Raw genomic sequence first — 21,994 nt, 5'->3', positions numbered from 1 at the left:
TGCTGTGTACTTCCGTGTGCCACCGTGCGTACCAGCGTTGGTGCCGTGGGCGGACTCTGTGATGCCTAGAGAATTTGGGTCAGCAGTGGTACTCTCTTCAAAAACTGTGCTGAGATGAGATGTGTAGTGAGTGAACAACTGTGTGCAGTCACAAAGAGGTACAGTTTAATTGTGCACCTATAAAACCTGCCAAAACGGTGTGTGAACGTGGTGTAAGCTTGGTGTTTCAAGTGGAGTGTTGAGTGTATGTTTATAGGGACATTCAGTGTGTAGATGGCTGACGTACTGAGGCCCCGGCCGGGCTGATCCTACTTCTGGGGAACTACAGCCTTTCAGAATTTTTAGTTCTAACCCAAATTAAAAAGCCATGGCCCTAATACGCTTTTGTGTGCGTCTACAGGTCCTGGGTGGCGTATTGTTTGTTAGATTAGAACTGAAATTACATGGTTTGTGTGTGCTGATGGCATAGTGTTTAAAGTGAGTGTGGAGGGGACACCTGACCTCTGTCAGCCTCAATGAAACACAGGGGTGTGTGTGTTACTGCTTGTGGAAATATAACCTTTATTTTGACCAGTATGAGGACGGAGGTAACGTGCAGAAAGATCTATTCTATTTTATACTCTCGCAGACATCAGGAATTTAGGAGTGACATTTTAAATAATGTTCCCTTTAAAAGCCATGTTAGTAGTGTTCATAAACCGCTTTTTGTCAGATCTCTAAGTTTCTCGTCTTGCTTTCTACATTTGATTGTGATAAATTGCTTCACGCTGTTGTCCACAGGAGTTGACTATAGCCACGCTCCTCACTCTGGTGTGCTTGGGAGTTTTTAATCCTTCTGTGAGATCAGAACTCGACTGCCAGAGTGCTGATGTATACTGGCGTCAGACCCTGCATGCGTGTCCATGGAGACCAGCACCAGTTACTCGAGTCCTTTGGGATTGAGTTAAAAATTCTTAGTTTTTAAGTGCCTAAACGGTCTTACGTCAGTGACATGATTGAGACACTGTCCTGCTGCGTGTATACCCAGCTCACCAGTACAGACGAATTCCCTTCCAGATGCCTTGAGATCTATTAATATACTCAGCACTTTTAAAAAGCGTCACAACTCATCTGTTTTATTATGTTCAGATGTGTACACAGATGTCTGTGTGTGTGTATATATACATACATATATTTTATGCTTATTCTCATTTTCATTGTAAAACACTTTGTAAGCCTGTTTTGAAAGGTGCTATATAAAAGATGTTATATTAGTGATGTAGTAAAATTGGTTTCCAGAGAAACTGTTCATTAGCAGTGGGAGGAAGGCTGTTCTCTGTACTTCTGATGAGTTTGACAGACTTCTGCTACCTCTAAACGCAATGAACATCCGTTGACTTTTGTTAAAAAATGTTTTTTTTTTTTTAAAGTTGTCTAATTTTCAAAAACATTACCTTGTATCCTGACTACTGTGAAACATGCAAGTTTTACTGACATTTGTGTTGTCACGCTTCACACGAGAACAGTATGCTGACATGAGTTTTACACATCTATTACAGAAGTGTATGATTTGTGCGTTTGTGTGTCTTTGGTGATGGTTTCTGGAAGGCTGCGCAACCCTGTAATGTTGCCCTGGAGGATATCCTCGGAGCCCAGGTGTGAGTCCCAGAAACACAGGCTGAAATCGACCGACATTCCCCACATCACCCGATCTGAACGCCATACGGCCCTGGCTTTACGGTTCCGCTCTCCTTGTACACATGCGGAGCAGGACGGATGTTCTCCCATGCTGGGGCCGGGGGAATGAAACGGTCTTCTGGAAAACCATTCATACTGGAATCGCAGTTTTTGACGGAGCTCTTCCCTCACGCTCAGCTCGACTCCTGGCGACCGTCTCTCCGCGTAGGTCCAGACGCGCAGGGCCGTGTCCTTGCTGGGTCGGCGGGGGAGTCCTCGCCGTGGCCCCGTTTGACGGAGCAGATGTGTAGAGGAGTGGGAGGGAGTGCGCCTGCTGACCTCATGCCGAAAAGTACTGTCTGTACGGGGGGGGGGGGGGGGTGATGGATGGCTCTTAAGAGCACAGGAGAGGAGCTATGTGGCCTATCAGAGAGGGAGAACTGCTACAGTTTGGCAGGTCACATATTTCTGATTGGTCACACATGATTGGAGGACGTGGTCTTTTAGTTTGAGCTTCAGACTGTGTTAGCATCTCAAAGGAACGATCCTGGGCAGAAATACACTGTCAAACACACTCACCCTCCCTCCCTCTCTCTGTCTCTCCCCCTCTCGTTGGGTAACTGGATAACATCGTTCTTTGGTCAGTCCTGTGATTAATGGACACTTAGCATTTGAACAGATGAGACGGCAGCTGTGTGGTTATTTCCTAAGTTTCAGCTTCATAGAGCTTCAGAGTTGTTCACCTGGGGGAGTCGGTCTTCTGAGGAAAAATGACCAGTTTATCCTACCAGGGGAGAAATGAAAACACAGTCTGTAGTGAGTTCTGAAACCCTTTAGAGTATTACGTTTTTATTTGAATGATTGACATCTGTGGTGCATTAACATGTTGAAAATTAAAATGTAATGGGTCCAGCATTGACCTAGTTCAGATTACTTCAAACACACATTTTAAAAGGCCTGGATACACAACTTGGTGTGTTCTGAATCTGAGAAGTTTCTGTAGTGAAACAGTTATAAGAAGTTTGCATCTTTCAGTAGTTAGTAAATGGGATAAACAAGCCAATATTTCTGCTGTTGCTTATGTCATGTTATCAGATTGAACTTTAGATTGGAATCAAGTAAATTATTGCCTTGGCTGTACATCACTTGATTGCTTTTGCATTATTTGCAATGGTCTTTAACGTGTCTCCTAATAACAGCCCAACTTCTCGTGCTCCTCAGTGTATCCAGGCTTTTAACTACACTCCAGACATTTGTGTCTTATCAAACACACAAAATAATAATTATTATAATAAAGGGCAACTTTAGAAATGAACTGAGACGTCACCGAAGCTGTTTGTGTGTTCATTTCACGAGAGACTGGGACATCAACAGTTACTAATAACAGCAGCTCTGTCGTCTGACGCATTCTCAGACGACAAAAACAAATGTTTGCTTTAAAAAAAAACAATTGTTTAAAAAAATTTCCATAAAAAAAAAAAGAAATCCCATAAAATCCATCTAAACAAGGCTTACTGCACACAACACTTTAAAAAAAATGTCTCTGGCATTTTTGTTATACTTTGTCACATGACAGGCTGACCAATATGAGGGAACACGGTTTTACAGACTGCCAGCTACAAGAACGGGATTGCAGACCAGGAAAACAAACAAACTGAAATGCAAAAACAGTTTGAATTCAGGAAATTCATTTTACAGATGTCGGAGGGCAAACTTGAGAAGAAGCAAAACACAGTAACATAATCCATCAAAAGCGGTATGTTTTCAAACACAGTTACCTGACTCCTGCCGCTGATCTAAACGGTGCCTCTGTGGCCAGAGCAGTGGGGCCATGGGGCAGCACACATCAAACATAAGTGCACAACAGGTAGTTCATGTCCCCTCCTCCCAACATCGCGGACCTAAGGCTGTCAGGGGATGAGTGGTGTGTGTAACATGACCTGTGTTCGCTGCCACTGAGGGTTCCTGCCTGCTGTGTCGTGTGCTCTCCCGACACGTGCAGGTTCGGTTTCGTCTGTAGCCGAGGGCAACGGAGCCTCCGTGGACGCCCCAGGCTAAGCTTGTGGCATATCAGAATGTGAGGAAGTGTTGTGCAGGAAGAGGTTACCACTGACCAGCCGCACACACACACAGGCATACGCAGTGTCACACACCTACACACACACAGCATGTCAATTGGCCCACAGGCCTGAAAAGAAAACGTGACCCTCTGCAGAAACAAAGCACAACAGAAAAGCAGGTTCCACCGTACAGTAAAACAATTAAGAAAATGTAACAGAAAGACAATTTCTCACATCACACCTAACATTTTGTCCTAAAAAGCATGTACCAAAAAAAAAAAAGGATAAAACAAACAAAAATAACAACCAGGTAATGGGACGTTCCAGCTGGGCATATACATGACGGGCGGTGGAGGGTGACACTGATAACTGAAGGCCCTGGGTCAACTCACTGCTCCTCAATGTCCCACTGAGTTCAGGTGTGTCTTACACTCGTATGTGTGTATCATGGCTTCTGGGACGTTGATTCCTGATAGGGTAGCTCCTTTTTTGGGAGTTCCCCTTTATCGCTCATCTGCCAGTGACATCCAGCTTTAGTATTAGGGAGACGACTCCCTCTAAACTAAACAAGAGCGCGCGAAGCAATCGGAGTCAAACTGGCGGCGTTCCCATCACAGGGCTCGGGATAGATTGCGGCTGTGAAGCTTAACTAGGAAAAACTACGACTCCACTCAGTCTATGCAGCTGTCATAAGGAATAGCGTCCTTGATTTATTTCGTCTGACTCCTAACTAACGCCTATCGCGCGTGGAAAGGAAACATGGATTACAGGGGAGAGGCAGACAATGTATGAAACCAAACAACAGTTTGTGGCTCCATAAAAAAATAAAATAAAAAAGTGCAGAACAAACCATCGCAGAGAATCAAAAGATTTGTGAAAAAAATATACTTTAACGCAGAGGTTAATGAGATTGTACAGCGGCTTTTGTTTTGATTAGCATTAACCCTATTCTGATAAGCTCAAATATTAAAATTCATGAAGTATAAACAGTAATGCATGACAAGAAGAAAAAAGTCTCAGTATTTTTAAGATTTTATTTTTTTTTTTTTATGTATAAACACTGTACATAAATTACTTTCTCTGAGACTAATATTGATGTACGGATAAGTGGATTTTTTTTTTTTTTTTTTTAGGGTAAAAAAAAAAAACCCATAAAGATAATCTCGCGTCTCTTGTCCAAAGACTGGTCAGATATGATGTATGCTTTTAGTTTCGTCTGTTTTGCTCGCTACTCTACGTCCGTCACGTCAGCTGGGTCAGTAAAGACATCGAACACTCAGACTTGACTGAATACTTGAATCATAACTGTGTCCTTTAAGAAAGCGAAGCAGTAAGGTACCATAGTTTGTTCACTGTACATCCTCAGGGTAGTCCCATGAGACCTCGCACCGATGTGAAGGAGAGGCGTGGAGCGCAGATGGAGCCTTTGGGCAGGTCAGCCTTCTCCACGAGACCTGACCCAGAGCTCGTTTACAGCCTTGTCCAGCGGGGTGCACTGGTTTTGCGCTTGTAAACATTTTGATTCCTTTTTTTGTCCTTATTTATTTTTTTATATCTGTTAAGCATGTCACCTTTAAGGTTTTCATACAAAAAAAGCACAAAAAAAGATTAGAATGAATAGTTTCTGAACTGTTTTTTATCTCAGGAAGAGTCCTTGCTCTTTTGGAAAGAGTTCCTTTGTCCGTTCTATGTTGTGGCATTAAGAGATGTCAACGTTATAGGCATGTGACACAACCCGTGACACGGGTGTGTCCATCGGGTCTTTTCTACATGGTAAGTGAGAGGCGTCTAGACACAGTTCCCCAGACCTACTCTACAGGGTGTACGGGTTGGGGTGTGGGCTGGTCGTCAGCATAGAGGGCAGGTATAGGGGAGTAGCGACGGAAGCAGCCTAGCAGATGGACTGTTACCTCTTCCCGATCTCGCTCTGCCTCAGGAACTGAACGTTGTTGGCGCTGTCGGCCAGCTCGGGGTACTGCTCCACGGACAGGACGTAGTAGCCATCATATCCCAGCACTTTGCCCGAGCTCAGCAGCTGCCGCTTCTCCCCCTCGGTCCAGAGGCGCACGCCTTCCTCCCCGTCGCGCACACGCTGCTGCTCCCGCGCCCACGCGCTCGCCAGGGCCCGCTGCCGGGCGTGCTCCAGCACGCGCGCCTTCTCCTCGTCCAGCGTCATGCCGTAGCGGACGTGCAGCGCCAGCGAGCCGTACTGCAGCTCCACGTCGGCGAAGCGCCGCGTGCGCCCATTCACCACCGTGGTGGACTGCGACACCGTCACGTTCACGCCGTTCTCCAGGCTCTTGCGGCCGCTGGTGAGCCTGAGGGCCGCCAGGTCGCTCTCGGGCAGGCTCGTCTTGATGAAGTAATGCGTGTCGCGGCCCTCGACCGTGAAATGTAGGTCCTCTAGGTAGAAGGCGTTGTTCAGCACGGCCGCCACCTTGATGCAGTCCTCGTTGGCGATGTTCAGCGCGTTGGTCGCCACCTGACCCTTGCTGGTGATGGCGAGCATCACGCCTTTACCAATCAGGGACTTGACAGTGGCGAACCACAGCCAGGGTTTGTCCCGTGTGGACCGGTGACGGCTCAGCTGCACCTCGGGCATCCTCTCAAAGGACAGGAAGGCCTTGGCCTGCCGTGTCACTTCCTGCTGCACGCCCGAGATTGACTGCAGGGGAGAGGAAGAAGATGTCGAGTAAGTGATGAGGTTTTGTTTGCTTGCTTGCTTGTTTCCTTTGGATTTTTGGCTTTGTCCTACTTCGGAAGTCAATTATTTAAAAGTACAAACACTGGCTCAGGCAAGGACATTTTTGATCACACATTTATCTGAGAAAGATTACTAGAAGCCGTACTCATAAGAATTTACCAACAAAGCAAACAACCTGAGGTATAAAAAGCTTATTTGAATGTAGGCTATGTGAAACTAATATGTGGCCTAGCTGCTTAATTTCACATTGAGATGTGTCCACCATGGTGGCATAATTAAAGGATTTCATATGCACGTCAAACACCCACGGATGGTGACCTTAATTCAAGGAACAAGGGAACGATTAAAGCTCCACATAACTGTCTTGTGTCTCAGTCTACCATAAAAGCTCAGTCTACCATAAAGCCCTAAATCGTGGGGTTTTTGGTTTTTTTTGGAAGAACATCCAAATCCCACTTTGCAGGTGTAAGGAAGCAGCACTGGAGAAAATGGATGATGGATCGGGAATCCTGAGGCTCTCGGCTCCACGGAGTGCTGCATTTTCTCCGCTCTACTGCTCTAATCTAACACAACAATTGAACAACACGGCAACAGGCCTCCCAAGTGTTGGAGTCTGACGCTGCAGAAAAAAAAATACAAGGCCGGCGCTGATAAAAGGTTCTCGCTGCTTCATGCCTACCGGAAGGTCGTCCCAAAGCTGGCTCTTTCCCATCTCCAGTGAGGGTTGTGTGAGGTCGAATTTGGGAATTGGGAACCCTGGGATGGCGTTGTGAAGGTGGAATCCGAATGTTACCAGCCAGATGTTGACATCTACAGACAGACATTTGGGAACTGGATTAAGTACTGTGCTCTGCTTTATAAAACCACTCAGCAGTTTTAGTTCACATGTAATGCTTAGTCATAATTGTCTTACAGGAGGCATTTACTCTGGCCATGAGGTCAAAAAATGCAAGCAGAATCTGAATAAACTAATATACATTTAAATTGCAAAGTAGCCCATGGCTCTGAATCATTTCCAGTTTGTCCTTACCTGTGACGTACTCTTTGACATCATGCACTTTGCTAACAGGGTTATTATTTCGAAACATGTACAGGTTGAAGGGGGCCGGGTCTTTGCCCACCCTGGTCCAGGTGCTAATATCCGGGGTGGTCCAGCGGCCGGCCGGGATGTCGTAGTCTCTTTCTCCAAAGTGCAGCAACCTCGTTAGCGGGTCATACAGTCCCCCGTGGAAGCCGATGACCAGCTGAAAGTCCGGGTTGGAGTCGAAGTAGATCTCCCCGTAGGCAGTGTACTGCACCTGCTTCAGGAGCAAGCCGTTGCTGCTAAAGACAGCCAGCGGAGTCCCGGTGTTGTCGCACGCGATGTAGAACTCCTCCCCGCTGCTGATCTCCATGGCGAACAGGTGGCCCTGCAGGTCGTAGTAGAGGGAGGTGATCTCGGAGCTGGAGTGGTTGTAGACGTGGGTGATGCGCGTGGGGTAGTTCAGATCGGCGAAGAAGAACTGAAGGTGCTGACCCAGGCTACTGCGTGAGGAAAGGCGCCTCCCCAGCCCATCGTAGCGGTACTGGATGGTCCAGCCGCCCGCCTTGCTGTGCACCCTCACCAGCAGACCCTTGGAGTTGTATTCGAACACCTCAGTGCCCCTCTGACGCAGGAAGCCGTCCTCGTCCATTCGGTACTGCACGTCACCCAGCCGAGTGATTCGGTCTCGCAGGTCGTAGCGGAGCGGCGTGAGGCGGGCGCTGTTGCCAGGGTTCAGAAGGTGCAGGTTGCCGTTCAGGTCGTAGCTGTAGCGCCACATCATCTTCTCGTTCAGGTAGACGGTCTGCAGTTGGCCGTCCACGTCGTACTCGTAGCTGTATTTGGTGGTGTTGGCGAAAGGCCCGATCTTTATCTCGCGCTTGGTCACGCGGCCCATGTTGTCGTACTGGATGGTGATCCAGTACATCAGGGACCGGAAGATCTCGTACTGGATCTCCTTAATGCGGCCGTGGACGTCAAAGTGCTTGGTGTAGGTCATGACTGCCGTGGAGATGATCTGGTTGATGTCGTAGTAGATGACGCCAAACTTGCCGAACTGCTCCACCTTGCCTGAGATGTCGTCGAACTGGTAGAGGTCGATGGGGAGGGGTGTCTCGTTGATGACCCCTTGCATGCTGGTGACCCGGAAGCTGTTGTCATAGGAATAGTCGAAGCGGGCGTTCACCATGCCGTCTTCGCTGAAGCGGAATATCTGCCTGTCCACCAGGGGTCCGATCTGCCGGTAGCGGATGGAGCAGATGAAACCCTCGCTCTGCAGGTTCACCGTCTTCAGGACGCCGGCCGTCTCGTCGTACGTGAAGCTGACGCGCGTGCTATCGTACAGGATCTCCGACAGCTTGTTCTGTCTTCGGTACTTGTACAGGATGCGGCGGCCCGTGCCCAGGTGCGCCACACGGAGGAGCTGGCCGTCTTCGCTGTAGTCCACCGTCACGGAAGCGTTGCTCTCGGGCGGGTGGTAGATGTTGCGGTAGTAGCCGATGGATCGGATGGTCTCCATGGTGTGGCGCGCCACGCTAGGCATAGTGATGGCGGACAGCCGATCCTGAAGGTCGTAGTCGAAAATGTACTGTCGTTGGCTGTGGAGCAAAAGCACCATGGCCTGGGAAGAACAGAATGGTGGGAGCAAAGACACAGGAGGGAAAAGGAAAAAAAACTATTAATTACTCTAACGAGTGATTGGAATACAAGTGCTGCGCTACTGCAGGGTTTAACATCCCATTTAAGCGCCCATGTAATTGGCCCCTGACCCTTCCACCTTTTCTAAACGCAGACCTGTTAGAAACGCTTGGATGAATGTTTTAATCGTACTGAAATGACTAGCCTTTCTAGCTAAATTGATCTATAAGCTAGTCTTCACTGAAAGTCTTGAAATTATTCTCTGAACAAACTGTACATGATAAACCCACGACTCTGGTGGATGGTAGGGAGGTACGTAAATAATTAAAGTCACTATTTCATCACCACCAGCAGATCTTTAATACTTATCGAACATATCCCCAAGTATGCCGGAAACCCACCTATTCAGCTGGTTGGCTGTGGTTGAAGAGAGATCTCATATTTATTGTAAACCTGTCTGAATTTTTTTTTAAAGAGCTGCAGAAGAAGCAGGTCTGATAAATAAGTGAGCCTCGCTGTTCGACTCGAGTGCTAACGGACCCGGTGCCCTGGCCAGCTCACCATCTCAGACTGTGCCACGTGAACGGACTCGGGGCCCAAGCCAGCTCACCGTCCCACACAAATCCATACAGAAACCTTATTCATCTTGCCACCATACATTCTGTCTGCTCGTCCATATCTCTCGCCTGGCGAGGAACAGAGCCCACTAGGACTCCAGGCAGAGGAAGAGGGCCTTTCTCGGAGCCGCTACGGCAGCGTGGAGCCTTCATCTCGTCTTGCGTAGGACACACCGTACTCAAGCTCCGCAGACATTCCGGCACTGACAGTGTGTCCCTCTCAGGACACACTACCCTGGTGCAGGGCAGGAGATGGGAAAGCAGACGAGCCATGCATATTTAATTCACTCACACACACACACACACACACACACACAGACAATAGTGCTGCTAGTTTTCCCGCCAAAACATTTCACTGCGGAGTAAACATCTCTCCGGGCTCTGACAGGTTATCAATTTATCAATTTTCTTGTTTTTTTTCTGCTTTGGGTAAAATTAAATCCTGACTTGGGTTGCGTTTGGAAGCCAAACGGCCATGTACTGCTCCAGAATCGGAGCCATGACTGTAAAAAAAAAAAAGACACCAGTTTATAGTTGAAAAAATGTACAAATTTGATTAATAGGAACAATGCCATTTTATGATTTTATGATGGCAAAATTTGATGGGCCAAGTTTTTTTTTTCTTTTTTTTCCCCCAATTATAGTATAGACATGCCCATAAAAATCAGCAAAAAAAGTTGTTACTGTCATGTAACTGATCAAACACAGGCTAACATTCACTCTTTTGTTCTCCTTTTAGTTGAAGAGTTGGTGTTGAAAAGGCTGAACTCGTAAACTCCCCCTGCCTCTCTCTTCTCCTGCTCTGGTTTTCGGTCTTCTGGAGTTCAAATCCTGCAGTTTTCCCAGTTTTCTTTAACTGTGCTCCTCCCAGCACCCCCCCCCCCCCCAGCAAACGCAAGACCCTCACTTCGCCCTTCGCGCTTACTATTCTGTCGTATATGCACTGTTCTCAGTACAGATCTTTTCTGTTTTCAGTGCAGATATTTTTTCTGAATAAACTACTGCTGATACAGTAACATTAGTGTGTGCTGTGAGCCCACATAAGCGCATTGAGAAGTCTCCACCACAATATATATATTGCCAAGCTCCTCACTCACCTTGTCGAGGTACGTGTAGCTCCAGGTCTTGCCATCTGCGAAGGTTCTGGAGACGATGCGTCCCTGGCTGTCATACTCCACTCTCTCCACTGTGCCGCCCCTCTGGATGCCGGTCACCTGACCGGCGCTGGAGTAGGTGAGGTTGACGGACATCAGTTTACTGCTGGGCACCCACAGCGTGGGGTGGCCCGCTGCGTCGTACACGATCTTCAGCAGGAACTTGCGGTGGTCGTCGTAGATCTTCTCGGTGCGCAGAGTTCGGTCGTAGTCCACCGATAGAAGGTTTCTTCCATTGACCTTTTTATGGTAAAGGGGAAAAGAAGAAACGTGTGTGAGGTAGACGTGTAACTTCAGGGTGAAAACCAAACATTCTGCCAGGGTTTTGGATCACGTGGTCCATTCCAGTTAGATGACTGGACCAAAACCCTGGGAAGGAATCTGAAATATTCCTCTGCGCAGGTTTTTGGTTAAAGTGGAGGGTTACATTTTACGGTTTTGTTTGAACCAAACCTACTTTACAAGAACCGAGGTCCTTTCATGTCTTCTCATGTATAGGGGAAGGGCGTGAGAGAGGAGACTCTCGGTTTTAACAGCCTGCGTGATGAAGAGATCTCTAACACAAGACAGCTGCTTGTGTGTGCAGCGGGTGCTGTAGCGCACACGCCAATAATAATGAGACAATACCCACAATCTTCCAGCACACATTAAAGTGAAATTTGAATTTTCTCAGGTTATTTTTTTCACATCTTAAAAATAATAAACAGTTGTTACTGTCTGATTAAATACAGTTGTCAGATTTCTGAGTTAAGCGGCAGGGGATGGAGGATTTTAAGACCATGCAGACGCTCCCAACTGGATGTTCGGACGGCCTCGTCTCTCACCCGTAGCTTGCGGCCGAACACTATGACTTTTCCTCTGGTTTGCTCCTTTCTGAAGCGCCACTCCACCAGGTTCTGCCCGTTCTCCCCAGGCAGACTCATGTTCCTCCGGGCCACCGTAGGGTTGGCTGCACCCGCCAGGATGTGAGGCTCCGTCTGGTAGTGGGAGTCCATGCCGTTGGCATAGACAACCCTCAGAGAGTTATCATAGCCCACCTGGTAGCTGTTCCTCAGCTGGTCTGTGAGGAATAACAAAACACAGGAGATGTTTAGAGGTGTGTGTGCGCGCGTTTGTGCATGTTAAGGCCTAATTATAAACATGAACATGATAAAACTATTATAATTATTGCAAATTAGCTGTTTGTGTTTCCCTATTATTATGGGATGGTGAGAAGGGTCTTTTGGATAACAGTTTGAGAAATGTAAAAACGTACATGTATATAAATTAATTATTTTACAGTATATACTTGAGTAACAGAAAAAGATGTTCCAGTTTAATATCCCTAACAGATTCCTAATATACTCTAAATTTAATACTAGCATAAACATTTTTGAAAATACACATTTCCCCAAAGACAATATCATTAGATTAGCTGTCAGCTTGGATGTGGTCAGTCATATTTACGTCTGCTGGCGCTCCTCTGCTCCTTCACATGCTCTCTGCAGCGTAATTACTGCCAGGGAATGAATTACCAGCTGACAGCTGTAGGCCTAATGAATGAGTAATGACTACTTGGCCATTAATATTGATTTGATATTTGAGTTATGGCTTGATTAGGAATGTGGTTGATCCCAGGGACGCTAGGATAGTGCAGAGGGTAACACGGTTCAGAGCGCACAGAAACACAGATTTAGGACTATTGCGAAACGCACGCACGCGCGCACACACACACACACACACAGTAACTACCCCGCTGTCTCCCTCTCTCTCTCTTACACAAACACCCTCACCTTGCACGAGCGTGTAGAAGGAGTCGATAGAGGACAGGTTGGTGGTAATGCTGACATCATCATCCCGCCCTGAGGTTTCGATATCTACGGTCAGGGCTCTGTCCATCTCCTCGATCAGGCTGGTAATTATCCCCGTGGGGAAGGTGACGTTGGTCAGCCTGCCCTCACTGTCATAGCTGGGAAAGGAGACCAACAGGTGAAGCACATCCCAACCACGGCAATCGCACACTGAACCCTCGCTCCGGCCACGCCCGACAGCCCAGATCTGAATGTCCAAGTTATCGTGTACGTTACGACTGGTCTGCTCAGAGGACTTTAAACTACATGATCTAATGGCATCTATTGTGTCGGTTAACAGGGTCTCCGTTTGTCCTCCGTTTGTACTCTTAGGCACACGCTACAGCCTACGATAACGCAAACAAAGCCCAGATCACAGGCACTGTTGGCACGGGAAGTGAGACTCCAGTAAGTGCATTTAAAATCAGAGATTAATTCTGCCCCAGGGAATGTATTCATGTGTTTGCCCTTAGCACCCATCAGACAGTGATTAGCGTAGGCCTGAGAGTGCATTACACTGAATCAACACGTCTGGCTTTGTTTATATACAAAGAACAAAGCATTCCCCCACACCAGGCTACCCTCAGCGCCACACGTTTGCAGGTTTAAGAAAGAAAAAAAGTTTTAATGTGTCCAGTAAAACAGCATTAAAAAAACATGAAATCATCGTAGGGTCGTCTCAATAAACTTGGTCTCTGAGTGACCGTAAGCACACACTTGTTAGTGAAAGAGGAAGCAGCGTTAGAAAGATCAAATTATAATCCAGACAACCAACTAGAGAGGTAGAAGGCACTGTCACCAGCAGGTCTGAGTGTTTTCACGGTGGGGTAATTAGGGGGTGACAGGCATGTAGGTTGGACTCGTGAGATCCCTGGGTGGTCTGTCACCATGTGTCCTGTCTTACTGAAGAAACAGCAGAATATGGGCGTGCACACACACACATCATGTTCACATTAGATAAGGACAAACACTTAAATTTTCTTGGCACCACGACAGGTTCTCTGTTTGCTGGCATTTTTTCCTTCTGTTGCGGTAAAGCTCGGAGATCAAATGGCGGTTTCGAGAAGAACAGGATGCATTTCTTCTGTTGAGTGGACGGTTAAGACGGGCACTCTTTGTGCTGAAATGTATACGAAGCTCTTTGATTGGCTCGGCCTGAGCCGGTAGCCCCTTTAATGGGAGTCAGATGCATTTCGGAGAGGGCCGAATTCCCAATGCTGATGGGAATTCTTCCCCGGCTACGGCCGAGCCAGAGACATAGCTCAGCGGACAAGGCCGCAACAGATCCAGGATGATCTGGGACAGAGATTCAGATCCAACCTCAAATCCAGATCATGCCAAACCTATTTTCCAGGAAAAATTGTTGTCCAGTATAATTTTTAAGGGCCCTGTACATGTAACTAGCACATATGATGATATATGAAGTTAAAGCTGATTGAGTGAGCAGAGACTTGGATACAGACTAGAACTGTGTTTTTACATACACTGTGTTTTAGAGACTAAAACTTTTTTTTTACATACACTTTTTACAGACTAGAACTGTTTTTACATACACTGTGTTTTACAGACTAAAACTTTTTTTTTACATACACTTTTTACAGACTAGAACTGTGTTTTTACATGCTGGAACTGTGTTTTTACAGACTAGAACTGTTTTTACATGCTGGAATAGTTTTTACATGTGCTTTTACAGACTAGAATTTTGTTTTACACATTAGAATTGTATTTTTACATACTGTGCTCGTACAGACTGGAACTGCTTTTATGGACTAGGTAAAAAAAAAAAAGTTCCTTTATGAAATCCATATCCTAAAATAAATAACATAGGAGTTCAACACGAAAGGCTTTTAGTCTTTTGAGTTTACTAGTGTGTTTCCTGTATGCTTCCTGTAAATTATTACATTAGCACCTTCTATGACAAAGTCCACTGAAACATTCCCAGGGAGCTGAGAAATGCAGAGTCTGTCTACAAATGCTGCTTTCGTTCCTTACACATCCTCTGTCACCATCTCATCAGTGTTCATTTTACTGAGCGGAGGGGTTGTAGGTCGCACCATAGGGCAGGAAGTCTGGCTCGCTTCATTCAGGACTGATCACACACACGCGCACACGCACACACTCTAAAGCTATGTTACGGTGGCACTCACTCGTAAAAGGTGGTCCAGCCGATCTGAATGCTTTTGGTGGCCAGCAGCCCGCTGTTGCCGTGATACGTGAAGAGCACGAGCTCCTGCCCCTGCGCAGTCAACGTCTTCAGCCCGCCGTTCGTCCCGATGGTCAGCCAGATCACCTGGTTGTCGGGGGAGACGATACGCACGGGCATGCGGTTGGGGTCACGGCGCACCCGCAGCGTGTTCCCGTTGCTGTCGGTGACGGCGGTGACATCATCCTCGTTGCTGTAGCTGAAGTTGTACTTGTAGTCGCCGGTGACGAGGCTCATGGTGAACTGGTGCGTCCCGTTGGCGTCGAACACGTACAGCTCCTGCGATGCCGGCGACGCCACTTCGTACAGTCCGGACGAGCCCTGTGGCGGCCGGTTCCGCGAAACGGCGCGTATCCGGATGTTGCCCAGGTCGGCCACGTAGAGCGTCCCGTCGGAAGACACCACCAGCGAGGACGGAGCGTTCAGTCGGGCGTCTTTGGCGTAACCGTCACCCGTCAGGTAACAGTCACAGTTGGCGTCGTTCTTGCAGTCGCACTCAGGCGGCGCCCCTGCCAGGTGGGAGATCTCGCCGTCGGTGCTCACCTGCCTGATCCGGTTGATCTTCTTCTCGTCGGTCTCGGCGATGTACAGCACGCCGCTGAAGGACAGTGCGATGGCTGTAGCGCCCTCTAGTGTGGTCTGGATGGCACGCTTACCCAGCGCGTACTCGATGCCCGGGACCTGACAGTGCATGGGCCGGCCGGCTACGATGCGCACCTGCCGGTTCTCGGTGATCTGTAGCACCACGTTGTTGTCCAGCACGTAGATGGAGTTGTCCATGGGGTTAATGGCCAGGTCAGTGGGCCACTCCAGACGCACCTGCGGAGACGGGGGGGGCGGCACAAGGTCAGTGATAGGTGGGGAGGAGACACACACCCACGCGCACACTCCTCTACGTGTGTTTGGGAGTGTGTGCCCTTCACTCCACCCTCCCCTGCATCACTCTGCCTCTCTCTCTTTCCCAGAGGCCCGAGCATCCGACTGACACTGATGAAGAAGAATCCTTTACTTTAGGGCTTTAATACATGGTGGGGTTCGCCTTTATTTCATTTGCCCCTCACTGGGTCATTTATTTTTTCACCGGGATGCAATTCCTCAGCGCTAGGTGAGGTGAGGGGAGGAGTGTCTGTCTGAGCAGGACAGGCAGATAAATAACAAACTCCAAGCCCAGGACAGGACCAGGTGCACACAAGCAGATTAGTAAAATAATGTGTGTAAAGTGAAATTCTGGGTGGTGATATGTGCAGGAAAAGAGAAACAAAACCTGCCTTCTCTAGCCTGGGCGTGTACCTGATTCTGCCAACGTCTCAGGGGTTCGGGTGTTGTAGCAGGACTACAGCCTGTGGGATTACATGGGATGACTAGATGGGAGCGATGGTATAACGCACATCTGCGTGTCACGATGGAGCTTGGAAGATTCATATTTTTGGACGCACATTCATGGCACAAGTGTTCTGTGCTGTTTCTGCAGGACGACAACGCAAACCTCACTGGTGTCACTTCTTAAACGTGTGCAAAGTGCTCACATTTTGGAGGCAAATACGTTGAAGTGTTTTGTGTATTGACCTTATTTTCAATAAAATTTAAACTTTAAGGATTGTGTAACGAAAAAAGGATTGCGTTTAAAAAAGAAAACTAGAACCATGGTGTCAAGCTACATGACTAACAGAGCTACAGAATCGGTTCTCACTGTCGGCGCATATTATAGTACGATGAGCTTTACACTGGTCAGACTTTAAGGGGAGCGTCTTGCTAGAGAAACCCCACCAGTTACAGATCCGTAGTGAAATCCGGCCCATCATGAAGCTCGAATGTCACAAGAGTCAAGCCGACACACTCTTTCGCTAACAATTAAGGAAAGCCGGAGGTTATGTAAGGACTGAATGTCAACCCTCTCTCCTCTCCACCCTTTCTCCATCTCTCTCTCTCTCCCCTCATGCCCTGCTAGTGCCTGAGGGTTAAGCATCCTTGAGAAGCATTAAAAGTGTAATGTATCTGGAGTAGAAGCTCCCTGTGCTCACTCGCTCTCTCTCTCTCTGTCTTTTGCTCTCTCTCTCTCTCTTTCCCCATCCCTCCCTCTCTCTCTACTCCTCCCAGCCTGTATGCGATTCCACCCCACTGCATTATGCATGGACCACAGGCCAGATCCACTTTGGATATGCTGCTGTCACACTGCTAAAAGCGCTTAACTGTTAACATGGGGTCACAGTTTGCAGGGTTGGAGGAGTGTGTCTCACTGCCACAGTGGAGCACACACCTTCCCCACCCTCCACGGGCCAGCTGGAGACATGCAGAACATTCCGCAACTATGGGAACAACTTTTATTTTTGGAAAACTATTTATTTTTTACAAAGTCAAGGAAAACCTCCCTGAGGTTTAAGGAAGAACTCCTCAGGAGCCATTTTGAACATGTTAAGAACCCAGTTTCGAAACCAGTCCATGCGTGGTGTGTTCTCACTAACTCTGGCTGTTCTTGAGCAGTTCTTGAGCAGTCAGTCATCAGATTACAAATCTTTAAATATTGCCAGATGTTCCTCGACGGCACCTAGATAACATGTCAGCCTCTGGAATTGTACAGATGCATGATGGAATGGAATTCTCAGCGAGACGGGAGAGAGGAAGCTCTGGGAATTAGCATGTAGTGGTTTCGATATCATGTATGCATCATGATGGAGGACCTCTCCGGATCTCGCAATAGCTGACACACCAGCCGACGTGCTGGGCGGAGACATATGGGATATGATTAGCCAAGAAGCTAGCACAAAGCATTCTGGGAAGTAAGAATTTGATGGAGAAATCCCAATCCTTCTTCCAGCAATCAGTGAGCCTCTCATTGTGGTTCGACATGTAGCCCTCAGACGTCTGTTTCCATAAGGACACTCCAGAGGTGCTCACTAGGGCTACTGTAGACTCATCAGACTCTGGGGCTGCTGGTGTGTAAAGAATCCTTACTCCTCTTTTTTAAAAAATAAACAAACCAAAAATACTAAAACAAACAAAAAATAAACAATGAACTCTAGGATTCCGCTGTTGGCAACAGCCCTTAGAATGTTGGATAAAAAGCAGGAAAGCATTCTAGATAGTGCTGGATAATGCCAGGCAAAAACGAGGAACCATTCTAGATATGGCGGACAAAACGGGAAAGCGGTCTAGATAATGGCCGGCAAAACCACGGAATGTTCTAGATAATGCTGGGCAAAATCGGGGTGTGTTCTAGATAACACTGGGCAACAGCGGGAAATGTTCAAGATAATGTTGGGTAAAATCTGGAAACGTTCTAGATAATGTTGGGCATTCTGTATGGAATCACTAACAGTTTAAATAATGTCGAGCTTTTTCAGAAATGATTTTCACTACTTTTCAAATAATTTAGGTAATCATAGCAAATCATAGTTTTGGAAACCTGCACCCCAATTGAGAAAATATTCTACCAGGCAAGTTTGAGTTCTTCCATGGACAAGGACGTAAGACCCAGAACAAGAACAAGGATGTATGAAGTTCCGCTTAAAGCCTTAATTCGGCTTTTCTGGAGCAAAGTTTTCCTGGCGTTCCCACGTTCCTGCAATAAAAACATCATCAATCATTTGTCTCAAAGACCACAAGACAAAAACGACTGATATTTCAGTGTCCACCTGTGTCCTCTGAGGCCAGACATGTGGTCAAGAGTTCACGTGTGTGTGTGTGTGTGTAGACCATAAAGACAAAATGGCTCTCCAAAGTGTAAGCTGATGGACTCTATACCTTTTAAATAAAATGAGAATGTGTGTGTTTTGTGTGTGTGTGTGTAAGTCTGTGTTTTGTGTGTGTGTGTGTTTTGTGTGTGTGTTGTGTGTGTGTATGTGTTGTGTGTGTGTATGTGTGTTGTGTGTGTATGTGTATGTGGTATGTGTGTTGTGTGTGTGTGTATGTGTGTGTGTATGTGTATGTGTGTGTTTGAGAAAGAAGGCTCGAGCAAGAGAACACGAGAACAGCAGACTGCTGGAATAAACAGCGTATTCTGGTGAGCAGACGGTAGGGGGCGCCGGTGGCCTGCTTGGGAGTTCCCAGAGTGCCTCTAACCCTGCCTGCCACAGTGGCACCTCTCACGCAACCTCCCATGCAGACGAACCTGACAGCTGAGCGCTACTGCCTTTATTCTCAGTATGGAGGGGAAAAAAAAGGTTTATATGGAATGCATGAGAGTGGTGGAGTTGTACAAGGCTCTGGCCTCACTACAGATCTGTTTTCTTCTACTTTCAGCTGACTTGAATATCCCTGTAGAAACTGTCGATTCTTTAGAATAACACTGAGAAGTCAGCCAAAATATGGCCATTTCAGAAAGACAGTGTTTTTTCTACAACAATTTTTTTAGAGAGTTTAAAATAATGACATGATCTAATCTTAGAAATTGTTAGAAATATGTTGATATAAATATGAATATGTTGTAGGGTCCTAATTAAACATTTTAACCAGTTTGTTTGCTCACAAATGATTAGTAATCCAATAAATCTTTCGAAATGTTCACTGTGTTCTGGAATATGAACAGGACTTGTGAAAGGATTCCTGAAGCTGGAATGACTGTAAAACATGAATGTTTTCCAATGATTCCAAGATGGAAAACAGAAAAAGAAATGTGAAGAAAATTCTGTACCTGTCCAATATGCATGCTGGTGTCACATGTCAAAGGGCGTGCAGAGGTCAGATCATTTGATCCAAGGAGAGTTGAGATGATGCCATTCCGGTCCACCTTCCGAATCATCGTCCCATCCACAAAATAGATGAAGCCATTCTTATCCACAGCTATGCCTGAGAGAGAGAGAAAGAAAGAGAGAGAGAGAGAGAGAGAGAGAGAGAGAGAGAGAGAGAGAGAGAGAGAGAGAGAGAGGGAGGGAGGCCAGATGTGACTCCATACTGCAAAGCATGCACACATGCCCGTGCACATGCGCGCACACACCAGGGAGCATGCTATGGCTACACGTGTTGTGCTTACCCCTACATTTTTAAGGTCACTGTGGAGGTGCATACAGTGAATTATTTACATTTTGCTTTTGCCAGTGTTGAATAATTTGTGAGTGAAGGAGACGGGGGTCCTATTGGCCTCCTCTCAAAAGAGCCGAAGTTAAGAGACATTTATTTCATCTTATTTCATGATTACTGCTAACACAGCTAACACTGCTCACCGCCTGCCCCCGCACGGGCGCGTGTGTGTCCCCTACCTGTTAATTCATGGTTTACTGAACATCTGCTTGTTGCTATGGGGACAGCAATAGCTAAAATAAAGCAGCGTATCTGTAGTAGTCAGAAGAAAGACTTTCTCCTGTGTGTGTGTGTGTGTGTGTGTGTGTGTGTGGTTAGGCGTATCCATGGCCTCCTCTTATATACAAATTTACATTGCATGATGACGAGCAGGACAATCAAAGTGGCAGACAGAAGTATGTGTGTGTGTGTGTGTGTGTGTGGTGGGATTGGACAGTTATACCGTGACTAATGTGCTTTATTAAAGTGCACTGAAAAACACACAAACCTTCTCCAGAGTGCACGCACCAGCTCAGATAAACAATAGAACACCCCTGCGCCCCCCCACGTGTGCGCCAGACCCGATGAATAAGTGATGAATTAAGTGAGGATGTGACTTTCTCAGCAGCTCTGTGCTAAGCGATTCCTGCGTTGTAGGCTAACAGCGTACGGCGGACATTACCAGCCCGTCTGAGTGGCAGACCAGAACAAACGGGCGGAACATCAGCTGGGGTTCTAGCGGACTCCTGAAAGAGCGTCTCAAATTGCCAATAAAGGGGGACAGGTGCCGTTACGTACACCACGCCAGACACGAACACACACGGAGCAGCTCTGGCGGTCGCTTAGACACACTAACTATCTAACACAGGCCCGCCGTGCGCCGCTGCTGAAACTAACGGCCTGAAATTAGCATTTCAATGGCCTATAAGAATGTTGAGACGACAGGGATACCGTCGAGACTCCTGTCGTGGGGAACAAAGAGAAGCACAGTGAGAGGGGAAGTACAAAGATCAACGTCTGTGGTGCGCAGAAGGTCCTCAAGAGACACATCGTGCCCGCACAAGGGCACTCTGACATTTGGCTTCACAGTGACCGCGTGCGGTAGCTGTGTGTGTTTTTGTATGCGTCAGTGTGTCTCTCATGACTGTGTTTGTGCGTGCACATCCACGTGTGTGTGTGTGTGTGTGTGTTTGTGTGTGTCCTGCTACCTTTGGGGCCGAGCAGCAGGGCCTCTGTGGCCTTTCCTCCATCCCCACAGCGAGCCTCGTCGAAGGGCAAGCACTGCTCACCAGTCCCCACCACCACCTCTGCATTCTGGAGCAGCTCCTTCGTGCCCGTCAGAACCTTGGGCTGGAAGATCCGGCGAGAGTTCGTGTCCGACACGTACAGCTGCCCTGTCATCGGGTCGGTTGCCAGGTAGTACCGGTGTGCCGGGTTGTTGCTATGGGGACATGGGAAGAAACCATTTTGGAAACGTCAGAGACGGAGAAGTGTTGGGTCCATCTAGAGGAAAAAAAAAAAAAAATGGATGGGGTGCTGTTTATCCAGATGTGTGTAAACAACAAAAGAGCATGGTGGAACGGGGGACCAAGCTTAAGACCATACCCCAAAGCACTTTTCCTGATCTTAAACTCATCCCTTCGTTTACAAGGTGAACACGGTGGTGCCTTCAGACTGGCTCTCACTGTGACGGCCAGCTCAGAGAGGGCTGGTGAGGGCCGCACGCGTGGTGTGTGTCTGGGCCGTATTTGGGTCGTGACAGCACACCAGCGAGAGCACTCACCGGACCCGCTTAATTCCGGCAGAAACAGGCTAAGTGTTCAGGGAGTCTGAGACTAACGCCGTCTGACAGTAGATCACCACCCTCTGTCTCCAGCTTAATGACGGACACCAATCTGTCACGTCCTGTCCATCACTCCCACTTTCTCGCAGCGAGGACGAAGGAAAAGCAGTCGGGATCAGAGAGGGGACGCACACGTCTGCTGAGAAAATCAACATTTCATCACAGGACGTCAATTAACAGAAGCTAAGAATAGTGTGTCAGAGACCTCATGAGAGAGAATGTGTGTGTGTGTGTGTGTGTGAGTGCTCTCTGGGGTGAACAGCAACACACACAC

At 47.5% G+C, this 21,994-nt stretch overlaps 1 protein-coding gene across 1 annotated transcript in view; it reads right to left on the bottom strand.

Moving 5' to 3' along the window:
• Window positions 1–2,473: 2,473 nt before the first annotated feature.
• Window positions 2,474–21,994, bottom strand: part of tenm3 (teneurin transmembrane protein 3) — a 201,620-nt gene continuing 182,099 nt past the window's right edge. Inside the window, exons 23-31 of the mRNA XM_081724816.1 lie at window positions 21,086–21,318; window positions 19,513–19,667; window positions 14,827–15,701; window positions 12,623–12,798; window positions 11,675–11,910; window positions 10,794–11,090; window positions 7,451–9,062; window positions 7,100–7,230; window positions 2,474–6,381 (exon numbers count right to left, since the gene is read on the bottom strand). Coding sequence (XP_081580942.1) covers window positions 5,623–6,381; window positions 7,100–7,230; window positions 7,451–9,062; window positions 10,794–11,090; window positions 11,675–11,910; window positions 12,623–12,798; window positions 14,827–15,701; window positions 19,513–19,667; window positions 21,086–21,318 — 4,474 coding nt within the window. The 3' untranslated portion in view covers window positions 2,474–5,622. The remainder of the gene's footprint in view (window positions 6,382–7,099; window positions 7,231–7,450; window positions 9,063–10,793; window positions 11,091–11,674; window positions 11,911–12,622; window positions 12,799–14,826; window positions 15,702–19,512; window positions 19,668–21,085; window positions 21,319–21,994) is intronic.

This window comes from Electrophorus electricus, chromosome 12, assembly GCF_041902795.1.
Source record: "Electrophorus electricus isolate QZ-2024a chromosome 12, ASM4190279v1, whole genome shotgun sequence".
In the NCBI taxonomy this organism is placed as follows: Eukaryota; Metazoa; Chordata; class Actinopteri; order Gymnotiformes; family Gymnotidae; genus Electrophorus; species Electrophorus electricus.
This window is presented reverse-complemented; position numbering and strand designations above follow the sequence as displayed.